Consider the following 17,728-nt stretch of genomic DNA (forward strand, 5'->3'; position numbering starts at 1 on the left):
TTGAAAGTGAGTGGTTAAGTCTGGACATCTCGGCCTTATTCCTGATATTAGGGGGCAGTGATTAAAATTTTAACATGAAGTCTGATATTAGATGTACTTATTTCTTTAGAATCTTGAGGAAGTCCCTTTTAACTTCAGTTTTTGAACACTTTTTATAATGATGGGTGTTGAATAGTAAGTGCTCTTTCTGCATCTATTGGGATGATCATAAAAGTTTCTTTTTAGTCTGTTAGTTTGTTGAATTACATGAATTTGTTTTTGAACATTAAATCCAGCTAGCATTCTTTGTATCTGGAATAAACCCAGGTCAATAATGATGAGTTCCCTTCCTATTTTGTTGGATTGTTTGCTCACATTTTAATTTTGTTTTCTATGTTGGTAGGGTAAATCAGTCTGTAAATTAATTTTTGTAATATTTATTTCACCTTTGCTATTAGGATTATACTGGCCTTAAGATGAGAAGTATTTTCTCCATTTTCTGTACAAACTTTGTGCAGAATTGGTGTTATTTCTTCCTTAAGGATTTGATCATTTTGAACATAGAAATCATCTGGGCCTGGAATTACCTTTGCAGCAAGTTTGTTGAACAAAATTCAATTAAAAAAAATAAAATGATAAAGGGCTATTCAGATTTACATTTCTACCCCATTTCAGTTCTAAGTTATCTTTTTAAGTAGAATCTGCTCATTTCCTCCATGTTGTCAAATCGGTTAGCATAAAATTGTCCTGTCTAGAGTGACAGGAGGGAGACTTGGGAGAGAAAACTGAAAGGACTGGGGCTTTCCTTGCTCCCTTAAGGTTTTAGACTGAATCAAAGTTGTGTCCCTGATTGTCACCTTGGAAAGTCTGGTGCTTATAAAATTGGGCTACTGAACACTCCCTAAGGGCAAGAGACCCTGTAATAACAACCCAGAGAAATACCATGGCATATGTATTTTTCTCTAGGAAAATTAAGTAACTTGAAAGTTGCATTAAGACCCCCCACCCAAACCCCCTATTTAAAGGACTTCATGGTCTTTGCCACCCTCTGCACACTTCTGTGCCTTTAAAAATAAAAAAAAGGACTGGATCCAATCCAGGTTCTTCACTTTGCAGCTGCGTAGCCTCTGGTAACACAAACCAGGTGGGAAAATACAGTAATTTCACAGGAGCGGGGAGCTGAAGCTCTATGAGTCTCTGAAACCCAGTGCGAACCTCTCTGCGCACTTTGCAAGCCTCCAGCAGCACCGCAGCCTCGCGAGACTTCCCGGAGCCCGTGAGGAGTTCGGCTCTGCGTCTCGTCGCGTGGTGCGTAGGCGGGAGGGGCGTGGAGAGCCGGGATACGCCCCGCCCACATCCGTCCGAGACTTCCTATTCGCTGCCGGCCATCGTGCGTCGTGACGCCACAGCGTACACCTTTCCGGAAGTGCGTGTGGCGGGGAGGCGCGGGCCGGTAAGCGCACGGCCGCGTCCTGGGGGTGGCTGGAGTGCGGTGCGGCGAGAGGTCGCTCCCTGCGCGGGGCTGCAAGGCCGCAGCGTGGAGGTCGCGTCCCCGCCGCGTTTCTCGCCCCGGGTGGTGGGGTCCTAGGACAGGGGTCACGGCCAGGGTCCCCGGGGGTTTTCTGAGGCGGAAGTGCAGGACGCCGCACGTGGCCCGGCGAGGGGAGCTCGCCCCCGATGGGAAACGCCGCTCCTCGGTCCCTGCTTTCCCAGGAACTGCGCGGTCCCCTTGCAGTCACCGAGGTCGGGGTCACGTGGGGGCCTGGCAGCTGTGGCCTGGCTCCGGGGCGGGGGGGAGGAGGACAGGGGGGACAGGGGCCCCCCGTGGAAGCCGAGCAGAGGGCACGCCGGGAGGAGAGAAGTGAGAAAAGCAGCTAATTTTCACTTCCGAGGAACCACCCCGGAGTCATAAAGTTTCAGGTGCCACTCGGGGTGACCGTGACCCGTTGGGGGAGGCCTGCCGTTCTTGCAAGTCTTCCAGTTAAGTTTTCTGGAAGTCTGCCCCAGGTCCTGAACCCGGAGCCGGCTTCTCGGGAGATAGGACATCAGTGAGCCTCGTGGGGCTTCGGGCTACAGAACTGGACAGCCACCAGCTTAGAGGTGGGGTCCTTCCGGGGGTCGCATGGCCCTCCTTTCATTTGGACAGGAGGGGGATTGCTCTTGGTCCCGTGTTTGAACTTCCTTGTTGTGCATGTGCTTGCAGGTGGGTGCTTGGGGACCCTCTCTCGATGCTCAGGCACCTATGTCTGCGGCACCGGCCCGTCCTGAGCTGCAGCTGGAGTAGGCTGTGCCTTCTGAAGCGGCGGCTCTTCACCATGAAGGTACAGTCTCCAGAGTTCCAGTCCCTTTTCACGGAAGGATTGAAGAGCCTGACAGGTGAGAGGTCCCTTTTTTGCTTTGGAAGCCTGTGTCAAGGGAGGGGCACGGGTTGGCCAGCTCGTGTAGCCAACCGGTACTTTTATCGTTGTTGAGTTAATGAGAAAAGAGAAAGGTGGGGCGGGGGGAGACTTTCTTACGGGTAATGGAGAACTACAGTCGGTTCATTAGAAGACAGGAGATGTTGACCCCATTAAAAGGCCTGACTTAGCTGAATGATTCCAAGTCCCACACATGATGGGATCAGTCCTAATGTGTAGGTACATTTTCTTTTCACCTGGAGGAGGTCACATGCCTAGGAATGGGAAGTGCTTTGCCCCTATTATTAACTGGAGGGCTGGATTTTAACCTGGGCCTTCTGATGTCAGAGCCCCATGTGTAAACACTGAAGCTCTGTTTAATTGCCTTCTGAGAGAACTGAAGGCAGAAGCAAATAGAAATTCCTTTCACTTGTGCACATACAAAATCAATCTAGGAGGAACACTAGATTGATTAGTTACATGCCCAAATCCTCACTGGCCAGTCTTTCAAGTGCAGGATCCAGGAAGCAACCAGTACCTCTATTTTATACTATTTAGGTTCTACCATTTTATACTATTTAGATTGGCTTAGCTCAGTGTCCGATTATGGCAGCATCTCTTTGATGTCGCCACTGTTTTATCAGTGTTGGTCCTTCACATCACCTACTGATGATGTCTAAGTAGCCTAATGGCTGCATTTCAAAGTCTGGGAGTTTTAGTGGTGCCCTTGTGGGTGCGTTGAGTTGTATGTATGTAGAAATGAGCTGGAGGGTGCTTTTCAGGCCCAGCTGCTGGTGAGATTTAAAATATGTGGATGATGGGGTTCCACCCCCAGCTTTCCCTCCAGCTCAACCCTACCAAGGAGGAGCACCTGTGGGTTTTTTTTTTTTTTTTTTTTTTTGATTTGTTTTTGTTTTTTAAACTCCACACATTAATTCTGGTGAACAGAAGGTAGAAGAACCATTACTTTAACATTATCATTCCTATTCCCAAGTTTACGTTCTTATTTTTGAGATTGGATGGTTTCTTTTTAGGCACATTTGAGGTAAATGGTCCAGAATTTTTTGTTTCTTTTATGTTCTTCAGGTAGTCTTTTTTTTTTTTTTTTAAATATTTATTTTTTAGCTTTAGGTGGACACAATATCTTTTTTAAAAATTTTTATGTGGTGCTGAGGATCGAACCCAGTGCCTCACGCATGCCAGGCAAGCACACTACCACTTGAGCCACATCCCCTGCCCCTCTTCAGGTAATCTTGAAGTAGAGGGCTTAAATTTAAGTTTGGTTATGCCCATGGCTTCAGTGTGATTTAATTAGGTTGAATGAAAAATGAGAGAGACTCTTGGTCCAGTGGAAGTGTATGACCTATACTTTCTGTAAGCTTTCCTATTAACCCTATTGAAAGGCAGAAAGAAAATAATTTTAATAATTATTTTCAGTACATCATATTTTATCCACTGTAGGTGAAATTCTATCATTTCAATATGAAATTTTATACAAATTAGTGAGATATTGTGTATTCTTCTAAGACTTCCAAATTGTCCTATCTTTATCACAGCACCATCTCTAATCAGACTCATCACATTTCAGGTGCTCAACCACCACAAGTACCTAGCAGTTGCTGTTTGAACAGCACTGACCTAAAAGGTCCAATTTTGGGTTCACTGAAAATTCTTTCTTTTTATGCAATTCCAGCTACCAGTTTTTTCATTCTCAGTTGCAGAAATTCTCTCAGTGGCCCATCCCTACTCATAGTGCACTTTTTTTTGAGATAAGGTTCTAGATATTGATTGCTATAATTTTTTGAACATCTTCTGAGAGTTACATTTGAGTTTCTAAATGCGAGTTTAACTTGTGAATTTTCTTCACACTAAGACATGAAGTCCTAAGGGAGTTAGAACCTTAATAGTATAAAATAGAGGTACTGGTTGCTTCCAGGATCCTGCACTTGAAAGACGGGCCAGTGAGGATTTGGGCATGTTGTAGGCTGTGATAGCAGTGGCAAGAATGCACTGTTACACAGATGGCAAATTGATCACTTTATCTCTTCCTTGCTCCTTTGTAGAGACTTGGGTGCCCTGGTAAAATGCAGTGTCCAAAGCCTGCTGATTGGTGCAGTTTAAATGGTCTTATAACAGTTCTCAAATCCTGATAGTTATGTTGCCTTGTGTAAAATCAGGTTTTGCAAGAATTCTGGAGGCTAGAATAGTGTGTTATGGTCATGTAAGATAGGGTTTGTCAGGTCATTTCATACGTTTAAGTTTTCCTTATGCTTTAGTACAACCATGTAGTCTAGTGATGTTGAAGGTTATTTCCCCAGGCTAGAGCTGAGGCTGAGTTGTTAATTATAGGTGAGTTTTGCCCGAGCTTCATGGCTAGTGTGCTCACTGGGACTGCCTCAGTCACTTGCCTGAGGTTCCTAGTCCTTGCTGGATGATGTCAGAAAGCCTGTATTTGGGACAGTAGGAGCAGTGAATGCTCTTCAAGTGTGGAGGCTGTTGGAACAGACAGTGTTTCTGGTAGTGATGGTCCTGCCATGCAGGGCTCTTTCCAGTTGTCCCTCTGGCTTATCATCCCCCACCCCACGCCGGCACTCAGGATCCAAAATCAAAGGAAGTAGTTCCTGAAAATTTGATTGGAAATTAAAATTAAAAATAGGCAATAATTACAAGAATTCTGACACTGTATGGTCTTGAGTCAACGTTGTGAACAAGAATAATTAACAATCACTATCAAGGTGTGGTAGTTGGAGCAAATGAGCACAATGGAAGGTATACATTACAATTAAATACAGTTGTATCAGATGTCATCTTTGTTGAGTGTGTGTGTAGCTTACAGAGGAATGTTGCGTGTGTCCCTGTGTCTGTAGGATGGAGGAATCCGTAAGTCTGAGAGCGCCTACCCCTTTAGGTTAATGTAGAGTCGTTCCTTTGCTGTAATTTTTATGACTGCTGTTCCACAGACAAATGTGCTTTTCTCAATTGTATTAATTTTTTTTCCTTTTTTATTGGATCTTTATTAGTTATTCAGAAAATTGGGATTGAGTTTGACACAGTTACACAGGTATAGAATAGAATTTGCTCTGATTCAGTTCCCAGTGTGGTTCCCTGCCCTCCCCTCTTCCCTCCCCGTTCTCTCCTTCCTGCCCTGGTCTTCCTGTGTTTACTTTTTCTTTCTTCCTTTCAGGCAGTATCTTGTGTGTGCACAGGTGGTGAGGGCCACTGTGGGTGTTCACGCACAGGGAGGTCACATCCTCCACTGTTCTCACCTATCCTGGCCCTCTCCTCCCCCCTCGAGCCCCTTCCTCTAGTACACTCATCTTTTTTATTTTGATGGAATCCCTCCTTTTCCATTTCTTCCCCTCTTTATTCTCCCCCTTATGTTGGACTGGCTTCCACATATCAGAGAAAAGTGGTATTTTTAAAATCCAGAATTGTGAAGTTTTTGGAAATATTAGGTAATAACAGGGGTAATCAAAATGACGAATGGATTTCTTTGGGTTCTGTATCTGTCTTTCTGAAATGCAATTTATTGAGTGACGTTGAATTTAAGTTTTCATTTTAGTGAAGCCAGCTGGAGAACCTTAAAAATATTGCTGTCTGTATAACTTTAATTCTAACCATTTTATTAATTACACTAGACTCTAATGAATGGAATATTTGTTTTGTGTTCTATAGATTCTTTGATAGTGTTTTGCTTTGAAACATGAAAACTTAAGAAAAAAGTAGACTTTCCAACAAGACACTCTTTCTAATCGTTGCAGTTGAGTTTATCGGGAGCCAGGGGAGGAATGCTAGGTTTGCTATCCTGAGAAACGGGAGAGGAGACCATTTTGTGTAGGTTGTGTGTATGTACAAATGTAGGCTGTGTTGGCGGCTTTGACGAAATTCACTGAATGCTGTCAAGGGAAGATGGGGCTGAAAGGCTCTGGAAGAGCGGGTGGAAGAGGGTGTGGGTGACAGAACAGAGGGTGGGTTGGGGGCTGCATGTTGAGTTGTGGTTGGGCTGCTGGACCTTGATGAGGGTTGGATGTGGTCGATACTGCAGTGACCCCTAGCCAGCACCCCGGGGACACGCCAGGTGTCCTGGAGCACCTTGGAAAGAGGGTCTTGGGAGGAGTTCTTGAGGATGTGGGTTGCAGAGGTTCTGTAGCTGGTTCAGGGAGTGGGGCTTTGCCTTGCACTTGATGCTCTCCAGGTGCAGAAGCGACTTTTGGATGACTTGGTTCTTGCCTAGAAGGTGAGAACATTGAGACTATGTCTTGTCCATCAGTCAGGAGCAGTCCTCAGTCCTTCTAGGGTGTGTCTTGGACAGGGTTCCTGTTTTGTCTGTGTTCAGACACTTTAGAGAGTTGTCTTAACTGTTCTGGGTCCAGCGTGGGCAGAAATTGCTTTTGTGTTGTGCAGTGAAACTCTTAGGGTGGCTTGGAGCTGCATCACCCGCAGTGTCGGGCCATATTGGATGTCTTTGTTGGAGGGTTTCATATGGTGTCATTGTCATCGTAGGGGTTTAGTTATAGCCGCTCTGCCTCGTCCTATGTAGCTGAGTACAGGGATTCCAGCGTTCATGTGGTTCTGCCTGGAACATAGAATGGGTTTCAAACACTAGGTGCAGATTGTTTCTTGAAGGCTGTGGCTGTAACGTGTACGTGGAGTGGCGGGCTGGTATTTGGTAGTGTCATGCACGAACATACCGCCTCTCCACGTATTCAGAAAGAGAATTGCCAGAACACTGAAGTGTGCACGTAAACTCCAAGAAAGAAAGCTTCCTTCTTGGTAATAATCTGGATTGATGTCGAGGCCTTGGGCACTGTGGAATTGGTGTTATTTTCTGTGTTGGCAGAGAAGTTGGCCTGGTCTCTGCCCCCTAAGATCTCAGAGGCATGCTGCTGCAGGCAGGCCATCGCCCCTTCTGTGGGCCTTGTTCTCATTTTCCCGTGGAAGGGCTCACTTTTGTGATCTCTGCTGTCTCTAGTAGGTGGAAAACCTTGTTCCTCTGGTTGTCAGAAAAAGCATATAGAAATAAACATCTTCTGCCATTCCAGAGTTGTTTGTCAGAGAGAATCACGAGCTGAGAATAGCAGGAGGAGCAGTAAGGGATCTGCTGAATGGGGTCAAGCCTCAGGATGTGGATTTTGCCACCACGGCCACCCCGTCGCAGATGAAGGAGATGTTCCAGGCAGCCGGCATCCGGATGATAAACAACAAGGGGGAGAAGCACGGGACCATCACCGCCCGGGTGAGTGCAGAGCTGGCGACACATCGCATGCGGCTTTTGTCATTTTAGAAAGTATGATAATGTTTTATTGAAAAAGCAAGTGACAAAAAACCTAATAATAGTATCTACCAAGGGTTTTGTCCAGAGGCTGTGTCCTGCCGAGTTACAACCATGATGTTTAACTGAGTTTGATACTGAGCTCTTACCTCCAGCCCCTGCCCCCCCCCTTTTTTTAAAAAAATAATAATTTAAAGGAATGCAGTCTAACTGTAAAAAGTATTGGTAGTTTATTTAAAAAAGAAAAACAAGTCCATATGCTTCAGGTTTTGTTCTTAATTTTGCATTTGAAGATGCTGCCCTTCCTCCTCTGTGGCCTTGTCAACAGCAGGCGTGTGGCTCTCCTCCCACCTTCCCAGTGTGTCCCTGTCGGTGTTGGTCAGCCCCGTGTGGAGGGTTGCACTGTGAGGGTGGTCCTGGGTGTGTGGTCCTTCCTGCGGTCCTGCCGCTGTCCTCTGCGTAGCTCTCCGAGGGCCACGTGCTCGGTGCCACTCTGCAGAGCTGTAAAGTTCTTCCCACCAGTGAAGCACACCATGTTTCAGGACTTTTTTGGGGGGGGAGCCTTTTCTTTGTTACACCTCCCTTTTTCTGGGTCCCGTGTGGGGATCTCTCTTGGTTCTTCCTCTCCTTTGAGTAGGTGAGGCCTGAGCAAGCCCCACATGAATGAAAATTTTTTTATTTAACCCTGAACTGGCTTGGCCCCACTATTATTCCATCTGGGAATAGTTTTCTGTCAGAAAATTCGAGACTTTGTTTTCCAGTTTCTGCTATTGCCACTGAGGAGTGGATCCCATTTAGGTTTCTGCTTTGCTGGAAATCTGGTGGTTTTATTTTTTCCTTTTTGAAGCCTTTGGGTCCTCCCACTGTGGTGTTTTTAATTCCAAGGAGACATCTCTGGGTTTGGGTTTTGTCCTTGTTGTGCAGGGCACCGCTGGCCTGCCTTATTCCCTTGTTAAGGGCCTTCTCCTCGGGAAGTGTCTTCCTGTGGACCTGGGCCAGGTGCCCGTCTTCTGAGAAGGTCCTGTCTTCTCTTTCTCTGTCCTTACGTCTTGTATTTTTCACTTTTGTGGGAACGTCTTCACTTGATCTCTGGACCTTTGAATCACATTTGCAACTTTAGTGGCCTTTTGTTTTTAAGGGTCTTTCCTGGTGGACAGTCTTGCAGTGCTTAATAGGAATATGTGCTGAGAAATCTGATGCTAGGCAGTTCTGTTAATTCTGTGACCCTTGTAGTAGCACTTCGGTGAAAACACAAGTACTGTAGAAATACCTTGTTTACATTCTATTCTACAAGTTTTTCTATTAGAAATTCTTTTTTTTTGGTTAAACTTCCTTAACTGTTTTTGTCACATACACATTAGCTGAGGATTCTGCAGGGTCAGGGTCATCAGTGACACTGTCTTGGTCCTCTGGGGCAGTGACACATGGAGCTATCACCAGGCCTTCTGAAGTATCTACTGGTGGCTGTTTTATAGCTAACTTTTTTTTTTTGCACCAGGAATTGAACCCAGGGATGCTTAACCACCAAGCCACATCCCCAGCTCTTTTTAAATATTTGCTTTTGAGTCAGGGGCTTGCTAAGTTGCAAAGGGCCTCACTAAGTTGTGAGGCTGGCTTTGAACTTGCCATCCTCCTGCCTCAGCCTCCCGAGCCCCTGATTGTTACCATTCTGAAAACCAAGTGGAACAAGGGGAGGGGCCGTGTATCTTTTCACTTATTCTTGTTTTCGAGGTGTAGGTGCAGTAGTGGGCTTGAAAAAGACATGAGATCCAATGTCTAGGATCACAGTTCCGTGAGTTGATGAGAAGAAAAACTTCCCCCGGTCTATCTAGTGGTACTGAATATTGATTTTTTAAAACAATGTATTGCAGCTTCATGAAGAAAATTTTGAAATCACTACACTACGTATCGATGTCGTCACTGATGGAAGACACGCCGAGGTGGAGTTCACGACCGACTGGCAGAAAGACGCTGAGCGCAGAGATCTCACTATAAATTCTATGTTTCTAGGTAATGTGTGGAGACGAGATGTTTTCATCCAGCCTGTGTGAGTGCGTCTTAAAGCCTGCGTCCTGGAAATGTGCTTCACTTCAGGCACTGCGTCCGGTGTGGCTGAGGGTGTCGTTGGCCGCAGTCACAGTCCCTGGCTTAGGCTGTCTATGTGGCTCACTGTCTGGGAACTGGAGATGCCCACGCTGTTTCTTGTTGTGAGCGTTGGGCGATCTGTTGGCTGTGAATGGTTGGAACGGGGCCTGGTCCCTCCTGGCCTGTGGCTTCCTAGTTGCATCTGCACAGTGGGAGCAGACGTGTCCCACCATGGGCCGCTCCTGCCTCTGCATTGTCCTTGTGCACATGCCTCCTCTCTGTCCCTGTTCCCTCTGCGGTGGCACACGACAGGGATGACTTCAGCTCAGTTTTATCGTTGTGCCTCCACAGAGCCTTAGATGGCTTCTTAGCATTGCGTCTTAGGAATTGCCAGTCATCGGGGGCAGTGTGCGGGGTGAGACCTGTGTGTGGTCTTTAGTGTCAACAGAAGTGATGTGAGTTGGGTTAGTGTTTGAACCATTATTGATACGTGATTTTTTCAATTCTAATTAAGATTTGTGTCACGGGTCGGGAAGGCCAGTTGTAGGCCCGAGTGTGACCACCTGATGACAGATGCCATTTCTAGGGCCCCTTGGGATCTGGACACACCAGTGGGCACCCTCATTTAGTGGGTTTCCCATTTGACAGGTGAAGAAAGTGCCAGAAGTTCAATACAAAGTTCAGGTCCAAGAGCCAAGATGGGGCTCGCATTTGTACAACTTGGATTTATGACCGGGGCGCCCAGCGGGTGCGCATTTTCTCTCCTTATAGTGAAGGCTTCACGGGCTGCGACTGCGCCGAGTGATGCAGTGTGCTGACCTCTTGTAAGCATAGTTAAAGGGAAAGTGCGTATTGTTTTTTGAGATATTTTACAAAACAAAAGCCGTTCTGGGTGCTGTGGCTTTATAGCATTGCTGAACCCTTACAGTGTGCCAGGCGCTGCTGAGAGCATGTTTCCTGCCTTTAGTGACCCTGGCGGCTCTGTGAGGCGAATCTCGGTGTTGAACCCAGGGTGCTTGGCCACGGTGCACATCTTCTAAGTGATGGGATCTGGATCCTGACTGAAGCCGCGGGGCTGTGGAGGGGATACTGTTGACCAGGGCGTCTTTATTTATAGGAGACGGAGAACAAAACAGAACGGCCACCAGTGCCGATATTCACTAATCCTCACCTTTTAGCCCTGTTTTTGGTCCGGGTTTCTCCGAGCCTCGTCGTACCAATGTCAGTGGTTCTGGCGCTTTTGAGTGGTTTCTTGGCTTCCTCCACCGTGATTTTTGCTTTTGTCATATTTCCATGGTTTTCCTCCAGAATGTGGTCTTTACTGAAAACAAACCCTTAGTATCTCCAGGGTCAGGGTCACTAGGGAGAGTCAGGCGCCTTTTATTAGAAGAAATAATATGAAGACCTACTATGTCGTTTGCTTTTCTGTGGTCAGGCAGGGGTCCATGTGTTTTTTTTTTTAAACCTTTTGATTTGTCTTTCATGACTTTAATCTGGAGCTTTTGAAATCTGCACGGATCATTAGAGTGGTGACTTTCAGCAGCACCCTGTGCAGATCCCAAACCACTCGGGAAGGGTTAGAGTGAGTCTGAGCTGGCCGGTCGGCTCGGGGAGGTCAAGCAGAGCTTGGTGGACGGGCACTTCCTGATGCGCCCACCTGGGTTGGTGGGTTGCTCTAAGTGTTGTTTTGTCTTATTCTTAGTCCCTGCAGTGACCAGCTGTCTCCATTGGCCTTCTGTGGAGATCTCACCTGGGAGGTGTGAGGATCTCAGTCCCCTGACCTGAGGTGTTTAGGGACTAGATTATATTAGTTCACGGGCCCATTTTTCCCTTCAGTTAATATAGGCAGTGGCATTTAATGGTGGGGTTTGTTCACATCCATTTTAGGAACAAATAACAGGCTTACCTCAGAGTTCACAGGAGGAGGCTGCCTGAGGGCGCCCCTGAGGTGGACAGGCAGGGCACCCTGCCTCGCGTACCCCGTCTGGCTGTGCCCATGACCGCTGGGGGTTGGCCTAGCTAGAGAAAAGTGGACGATTGCATTTCTCAGGACTAGGCTGAAAATCTGCATTTTTTAAGATGCTTCTGTATTTCCTGTATGTATTTCAGCCTGTTTTCTGTGTCTACGGTCTGTGTGTTTTATCTTTTGCACATAGACGTCAGCCACTGGTCTTGATACACAGCCACGACTTTCCAGAAGTGTCCCTTTCTGCATGGTGTGTCCTTGCCAGCAGGCTCCCCCACCCCCCAGTTCTGTTTATTATGTCTAATTTTGAGTGTGGCTTGGTGTTTTGCTTTTGTGATAAAGTATGAAAGGTCTTTCTTATGGATTTGTTTTAGGATTAGGATTATAAAAATATTTTTCTATGGCTTTTTTACTGATTTCTGCGGGGAGTGTGTGTGTGTGTGCACGTGCTTATCTGCCTATGTTAACTTTGAGTGTTAGCTTGTCTGGAGTCTTGTCTCCCTACCCCACCATATACAGATCTGGCATTTTCCCCGAGGAAGCATTATGTGGTTGTGATGTATACAGGAATCCTATTATTGTCTGCATTTTAATTTTATGAGTTTGAAATATGCTAAGTTTTTACTATTTGTGATAGTTTTGAGCTGATTTTTTTGTGTTTTAAAGTTTTTGCTGATGATGATTTTTTTATTCCCCTCTGAACAGGTTTTGATGGTACCTTATTTGACTACTTTAATGGCTATGCAGATTTAAAAAACAAGAAAGTTAGATTTGTTGGGCAGGCTAAGCAGAGAATACAAGAAGATTATCTTCGAATTTTAAGATATTTCAGGTAAGACTTTTAAATTTAATTTTAAAACTTTTGTGGTTTTTCATCTCACCAAAGCGGGACTCTGGTCTGCAGAACTGGTGGGTGTGGGTGTGGGAAGCGCTGACACCCATGTCCACGGGCAGCGGCGACTCACCTGCCCTGGGTGGAGAGAGGTTTTGAGATGCTCTGTTTTTCCTTCTCCTTCCTGGGCTCTGTGCTGTGATCTTTTGCATGTGACAGCTTCGTGTCCTTTTTTTAATGTTCATTTTTCCTGGGGCTGAAGGTTTTCTTTCACTTGTCATCCTGGGGTTCGAGCACTTGTCCCAGACCAGGCACTGAGCTGGGTCCTGAGGAGTGGGTGGCAGTGTCTTCATGCAGCCTGTGGCCCTCTGTGCTGTGGAGAAGCTTTGGTGCCTTACCACAGGTGACACTGGTGAAAGAGGCCGGGGAGGTGACCAGTGGAAATCAAAGTGTAAACACACGCAGAGCTGGTGTGAACTTGGTTAGCAGGGTACACGCTGGTTATGTGGATAGCAGTGACTGTTATTTTTTTAAAATCAAATTTATTTTTTTATTACATAAAAACAGAAAACTTGCACATTATTATGGGGTGTCATGTGATGTTCTGATCCATGGGTGCACTGTTGTGTCTAAGTCAGGTCACGTTATCTGTTCTCACGTGTCGTGTTTGTTATGGTGAGAATATTGAGAGGACTACTTCTAAGCTCTTTGGAACGTGTAGTGCATTCACCACGGTCTGTTGTCACCCCGCTCTGTGGTAGCACAGCAGAACGCCTTCCTGCTCTCTGACACCCCTCCTGGCCCGACTCCCCAGCATCTGGTAGGACCTTTCTCCTTAAGCTCCTGTGGGAATGAGGCATGCAGTACTTGACTTTGCCTGGCTCAGCTCACTTAGCATAAAGAAGCCTAAGTCCATCCTTGTTTTACCCCAAATGATAGGATTTCTTTTTTTATGGCCAAATAGTGTTCTAAATGTGCCGTGCTGTCTTTCTTTATCCATTTGTGAGTTGGTAGATGCCTTTCCATTTCTTGGCGTTGTGAGTAGTCTCCCAGTCGACACTGGAGTGCCTGTGCCTTGGACACTATGATCTCGTGACCCTCAGTGTGCCTGGCAGTGGGACAGTGTATGCTTGTTAGTTTTTGAGACCCCTCTGCAGTGTGTTCATAGTGGGCAGACCCTCATGGACACTTGTGGCCTTGTGTGGTTCAAGTATGAAACCGCTGTCCATCCTGTAGTTCATCTCCTCTCGGTGCTTCAGTAGCAGCGATTCTGAACTTCAGACTCTGACCTTGTTAGAACTATCCTAACTGGCTAGTGACATGTGGTCGTGTGTGTCCTTTGCTGGTTGGGAGTCGCTCTCAGAAGGCTCTGTGTCAGATCATACATATTTTATCAATAAGTGATATTTCTGTGAACTTGAATACTTTTAAGCAATCTCTCTGTACAAAAGAGCAGCCATCACTTGAACACAAGTTCAGCCATGTTTATCTAGCATTTTATGTGAATCACTAGTGAATCTTAGGAGCATGCTGTGGGACCAGTGCACCCGAAGGCTTGTGGCCTGAGATTCTGAGACAGGCTGTGGCGTCTGCGGTGGACTTGTCCCATTTGAAGGCCTTCCTTAGAGCAGTGGGTTGTATGCCGGGAGCTTTGAGGGGTCACCCCGCTTTGTTAGGGAACCCTGCCTGGTACGGGGCCTTCACAGGGTGCTGTTTTCATACACCTGCTGTGAAGTGCCCCTCAGGTCCTCTCTGGGTGGCTGTTCTTAGCTTCCCGGGAAGCAGAGCAGAGGCCTGGGTGTTCTAGTTCTGTCTCTCCTTGAGAAAGTTCTACATCTTGGGCTTCTTCATCTGGAGGAAAACAAAGGTGGAGAACTGGCCAGATGGTGTGTTGGGTGTCTCCTAGACCTAACTGGTTCTGTGTATTTTCTTTCCAGTGAACGGATGAGTGGAATATAACATAATGTGGAACAATGGAATGTAGTATGTAGAGATAATGAAGGGGAGATTTTGTCTTACAGGTTTTATGGCAGAATTGTGGACAAACCTGGTGACCATGATCCCGAGACTCTGGAGGCCATCACAGAAAATGCTAAAGGCTTGGGTGGGATATCGGGAGAGAGGATTTGGGTGGAACTGAAGAAAATCCTTACTGGTAACCACGTAAATCATTTGATGCACCTCATCTATGATCTTGATGTGGCCCCTTACATAGGTGAGACCAGGTTATAAAATGTTTTGAGTTTTTGGCAAGAAATTGTCTTACTTCCAAAATTTCATAAGGGAAAAATGTGTTGAGTCATTTGGCTCAAGAATTCTTAGTAGAGAACTGGCCTATTTTAAAAAACTCTTCCAAGGTAATCTAGGGGCTAGGGTGGGTCAGTTTTGTCATGGTCATCGGGAACCCTTCGCCCGCAGTGGCCTCTGCAGTCAGAGCTGGGTTTGACGAGCCTCTGCTTCTTGGGTTAATTTCTGATGGAATAAAGGGGCTCAGAAGTAACCGCTCTCCTGCTGACGGACAGTCGATGCTTGTGATTCAGTAATGTCACATTCATGTTCACAGGCAGAGGGGCTCACGGACTGGGGGGGGGGTGGGTTCTGTGAAGCAGGGCAGGAGGCGGGAGTTGGAGACGGTGTACCTTGCGGATCAGGTGTCACCACTGTCTGTGGACCTCCGATGGGGCTGGGAGAGAACATAGGGATATCTCAGGTTTGGAGAGTGACACTAGGGACAGGGAGGAGACCGTGGATAGGATGAGTGGCAGTGAGGGCATTTCTGTGACTACACTGACGGCTGGCTCGGGTGGAAGGCTCTTCTGTGCGGTGGATAACGGGGGTGGGCTGCCTTGGTTTGCAGGCTTGCCTGGCAACGCGGGTCTGGAAGAGTTCGACAGGGTCAGTGGGAACGTGGAAGGCTTCGCACCAAAGCCCATGACTCTCCTGGCCTCGCTGTTCAAAGCACAGGACGACGTGACAAAGTTGGATCTGAGGTTGAAGATTTCAAGAGAGGAGAAGAATCTTGGCTTGTTTCTGGTGAAACACAGGAAGGACTTGAGGAGGGCGGACGGCCCCGAGCCCCTGAAGCCCTACCAGGACTTCGTCATAGACGTGAGTATGGCCTCGCCGGCTCCCACGGGACGCACGTCTCGGCTCGACTTGTTTTGAGTGGGAAAGGTCCCAGTGAGCGTTGGTGACGGACTAACACGTGTCTGCCCCTAGTCTAGGGAGCCGGACGCGGCGGCCCGCGTGTGTGAACTGCTCAAGTATCAGGGCGAGCACGGTCTCCTCCGGGAAATGCAGTGCTGGTCGGTGCCCCCCTTCCCCGTCAGTGGCCACGACATCAGGAAGGTGGGCATTTCCTCGGGAAAGGAGATCGGGGCTCTGCTGCAGCAGCTGCGCGAACAGTGGAAGAAAAGTGGCTACCGGATGGAGAAGGAGGAGCTCCTCAGTCACATCAAGAAGACGGAGAGCTGACCCGGAACCCGCCACGCCATGGCGGCCGGTAAACGGGCTCTCGTTCCGCTTCCCCTGATGAGGTTTAGGAGGCGACAGGGGCTTTCAAGCTGGTTCACAGGATATCTTGACATTGACTTTGTGAAACTGTGCTTCCGGCACTGAAAGGGTGTCTGCCTCCTCCCAGAGTGGTGTGGCTGTACTTGGCATTCTTGGAAAAGTAGGGTGGGATGTCCCCAGAGGGTGGTAGTCCTACCACCTGGTAACTGCCTCGAACAGGAAAACGTTAATGTCTGCCGAGGGGATGACCACCCGGGCTGGTCTGTACAGTGATGGCCTCTGATGGGTTCCGGGTCCTGTACGAGATCCAAAATAAAGGTTGCCCGGTGCCTGTAGACACCTGACACACTTGGATTAAGACTCCCGTGTAACATACGAGTGCTTGTGGGGTGGCACGCACAGCAGTGCGGGTTTTACTGTGGAGGTGATCATGAAGGTGGTGGTGTCCTAACCCTATGCATCCTTGAGCCTGATATTTTAATAAAACAGTCCTTTTGGTTTTGGTGCGCGGTGGCATACACACTTGGTGACACCCTTTTCCTATTTGGAGTCTTCTCGCCAGGTGCAGAGAGACTGTGTCTGTTTCAGCTGCTTTTTCCTTTCTGTCCAGCCATAGCATCTTTGTAGCCTATGAGCAAGTAGCAATTTTTGGACGTTGCTAAAAGAGGTTTTGCAGAGCACACTGCTGAGAAGAAGTGGCGCTAGCACTAGTGGGTGAGTACTGACGGTATTATGAAGATATCTGTAGACTGAAGGATGTGGAAAAGGAGTCCAAGGACATTTTCCCTAAGCTGTTATTTAAAATCCCAGGCCTCAGCCAGAGCAAAGGAACACAAAAGGAACCCCCACCATGGGTCACCTGACCTCTATACCCTGATAAGCCCCAGGCACGTTCCTGTCCCACCTTAATGGAGTGGAGCAGTTACCCTAAATGAAGCCTTATAACCCAGACCCTTGCTTCAGCCTCTGCCATCTTCTGCCCTGAAGATGATCCCAGCCCAGTGCTTGGCAATTGGCTCCTCTGCTAAACCCTGATTAAAGAGAAGCCTGCTGACCCGAGGGTTGCTTCTGCCGTCCTCATGTATGCCATGTGTCCCAAACACTGGGTTCCCTGCCCAGGAGCTGGAGCAAGGTGGGATGAACCCTCCCCAACCCTTCCCTGTAGTTACACTAGGACGCAGGCGTTTCTCCACCCTGTAGAGCATAGGCCCTCCACACCTCTGCTGCGAGCAACCGGCTACCCGAAGGCTATGAGTCTAAGGTCTAACAGCCCTGGGGTACCAACCACCTGCTAAACTTTTGCAGCTTTATTCCACATGGACAGTGAAAGGACACTCGCAAAGCCCAAGGACCACTCCCCACACTGGAATCCCACATGAGAGTCACTTGTCAGTAGCATGAAGCAAACCGACAAGGCTGACCTGCCTGTCGGCACTCAGAGCAGCTTTATGGCCCATGAGAGGAGTTCCAGGAGCATGTTCAGGGGTTGCACGTTCAGGGGTTGCGACATGAGCTGGGCTGGGTCAGCCTTTTAGCAGCCATGTTCAGAATCGAAGGCTGGGAGTCTCTACATAGCAGATCTGATGCCAATAGCCAGTAAAGGGATTTGTACCAAAGCCTCTGTTAATGTTAAAGGAGGCCTACTTCTACCCCCTCGCCAGCTGCCCTTCCCTGGCACACCCAGC

General features: G+C 47.6%; 1 protein-coding gene across 4 annotated transcripts; it reads left to right on the forward strand.

The window, feature by feature from the left end:
- Positions 1-1,370: 1,370 nt before the first annotated feature.
- On the forward strand, positions 1,371-16,550 carry Trnt1 (tRNA nucleotidyl transferase 1). 4 transcript variants are annotated; one of them, XM_034636012.2, is made up of 8 exons: positions 1,371-1,432; positions 2,183-2,355; positions 7,418-7,611; positions 9,519-9,657; positions 12,404-12,530; positions 14,552-14,745; positions 15,388-15,638; positions 15,750-16,550. In XM_034636012.2, the coding sequence occupies exons 2-8, from the start codon at positions 2,208-2,210 to the stop codon at positions 16,002-16,004; spliced, it is 1,308 nt and encodes a 435-aa protein (XP_034491903.2). In that variant the 5' UTR covers positions 1,371-1,432; positions 2,183-2,207; the 3' UTR covers positions 16,005-16,550. The 4 variants fall into 4 exon arrangements, with proteins under 4 accessions (XP_034491903.2, XP_071462087.1, XP_027787782.3 ...); XM_071605986.1 differs by lacking the exon at positions 1,371-1,432 and adding an exon at positions 1,501-1,522; XM_027931981.3 differs by lacking the exon at positions 1,371-1,432 and adding an exon at positions 1,545-1,722.
- The last annotated feature ends 1,178 nt before the right edge of the window (positions 16,551-17,728 follow it).

This window comes from Marmota flaviventris, chromosome 20 (genome assembly GCF_047511675.1).
Source record: "Marmota flaviventris isolate mMarFla1 chromosome 20, mMarFla1.hap1, whole genome shotgun sequence".
Lineage (NCBI taxonomy): Eukaryota > Metazoa > Chordata > Mammalia > Rodentia > Sciuridae > Marmota > Marmota flaviventris.

Bases quoted from the DNA above. Each gene is read 5' to 3' on its own strand.
- Trnt1 (XM_034636012.2), top strand. From the start codon at position 2,208: ATGCTCAGGCACCTATGTCTGCGGCACCGGCCCGTCCTGAGCTGCAGC. The intron at 2,356-7,417 runs GTGAGAGGTCCC...CTGCCATTCCAG, and splicing joins AGGATTGAAGAGCCTGACAG to AGTTGTTTGTCAGAGAGAAT. The intron at 15,639-15,749 runs GTGAGTATGGCC...GTCTGCCCCTAG, and splicing joins ACCAGGACTTCGTCATAGAC to TCTAGGGAGCCGGACGCGGC.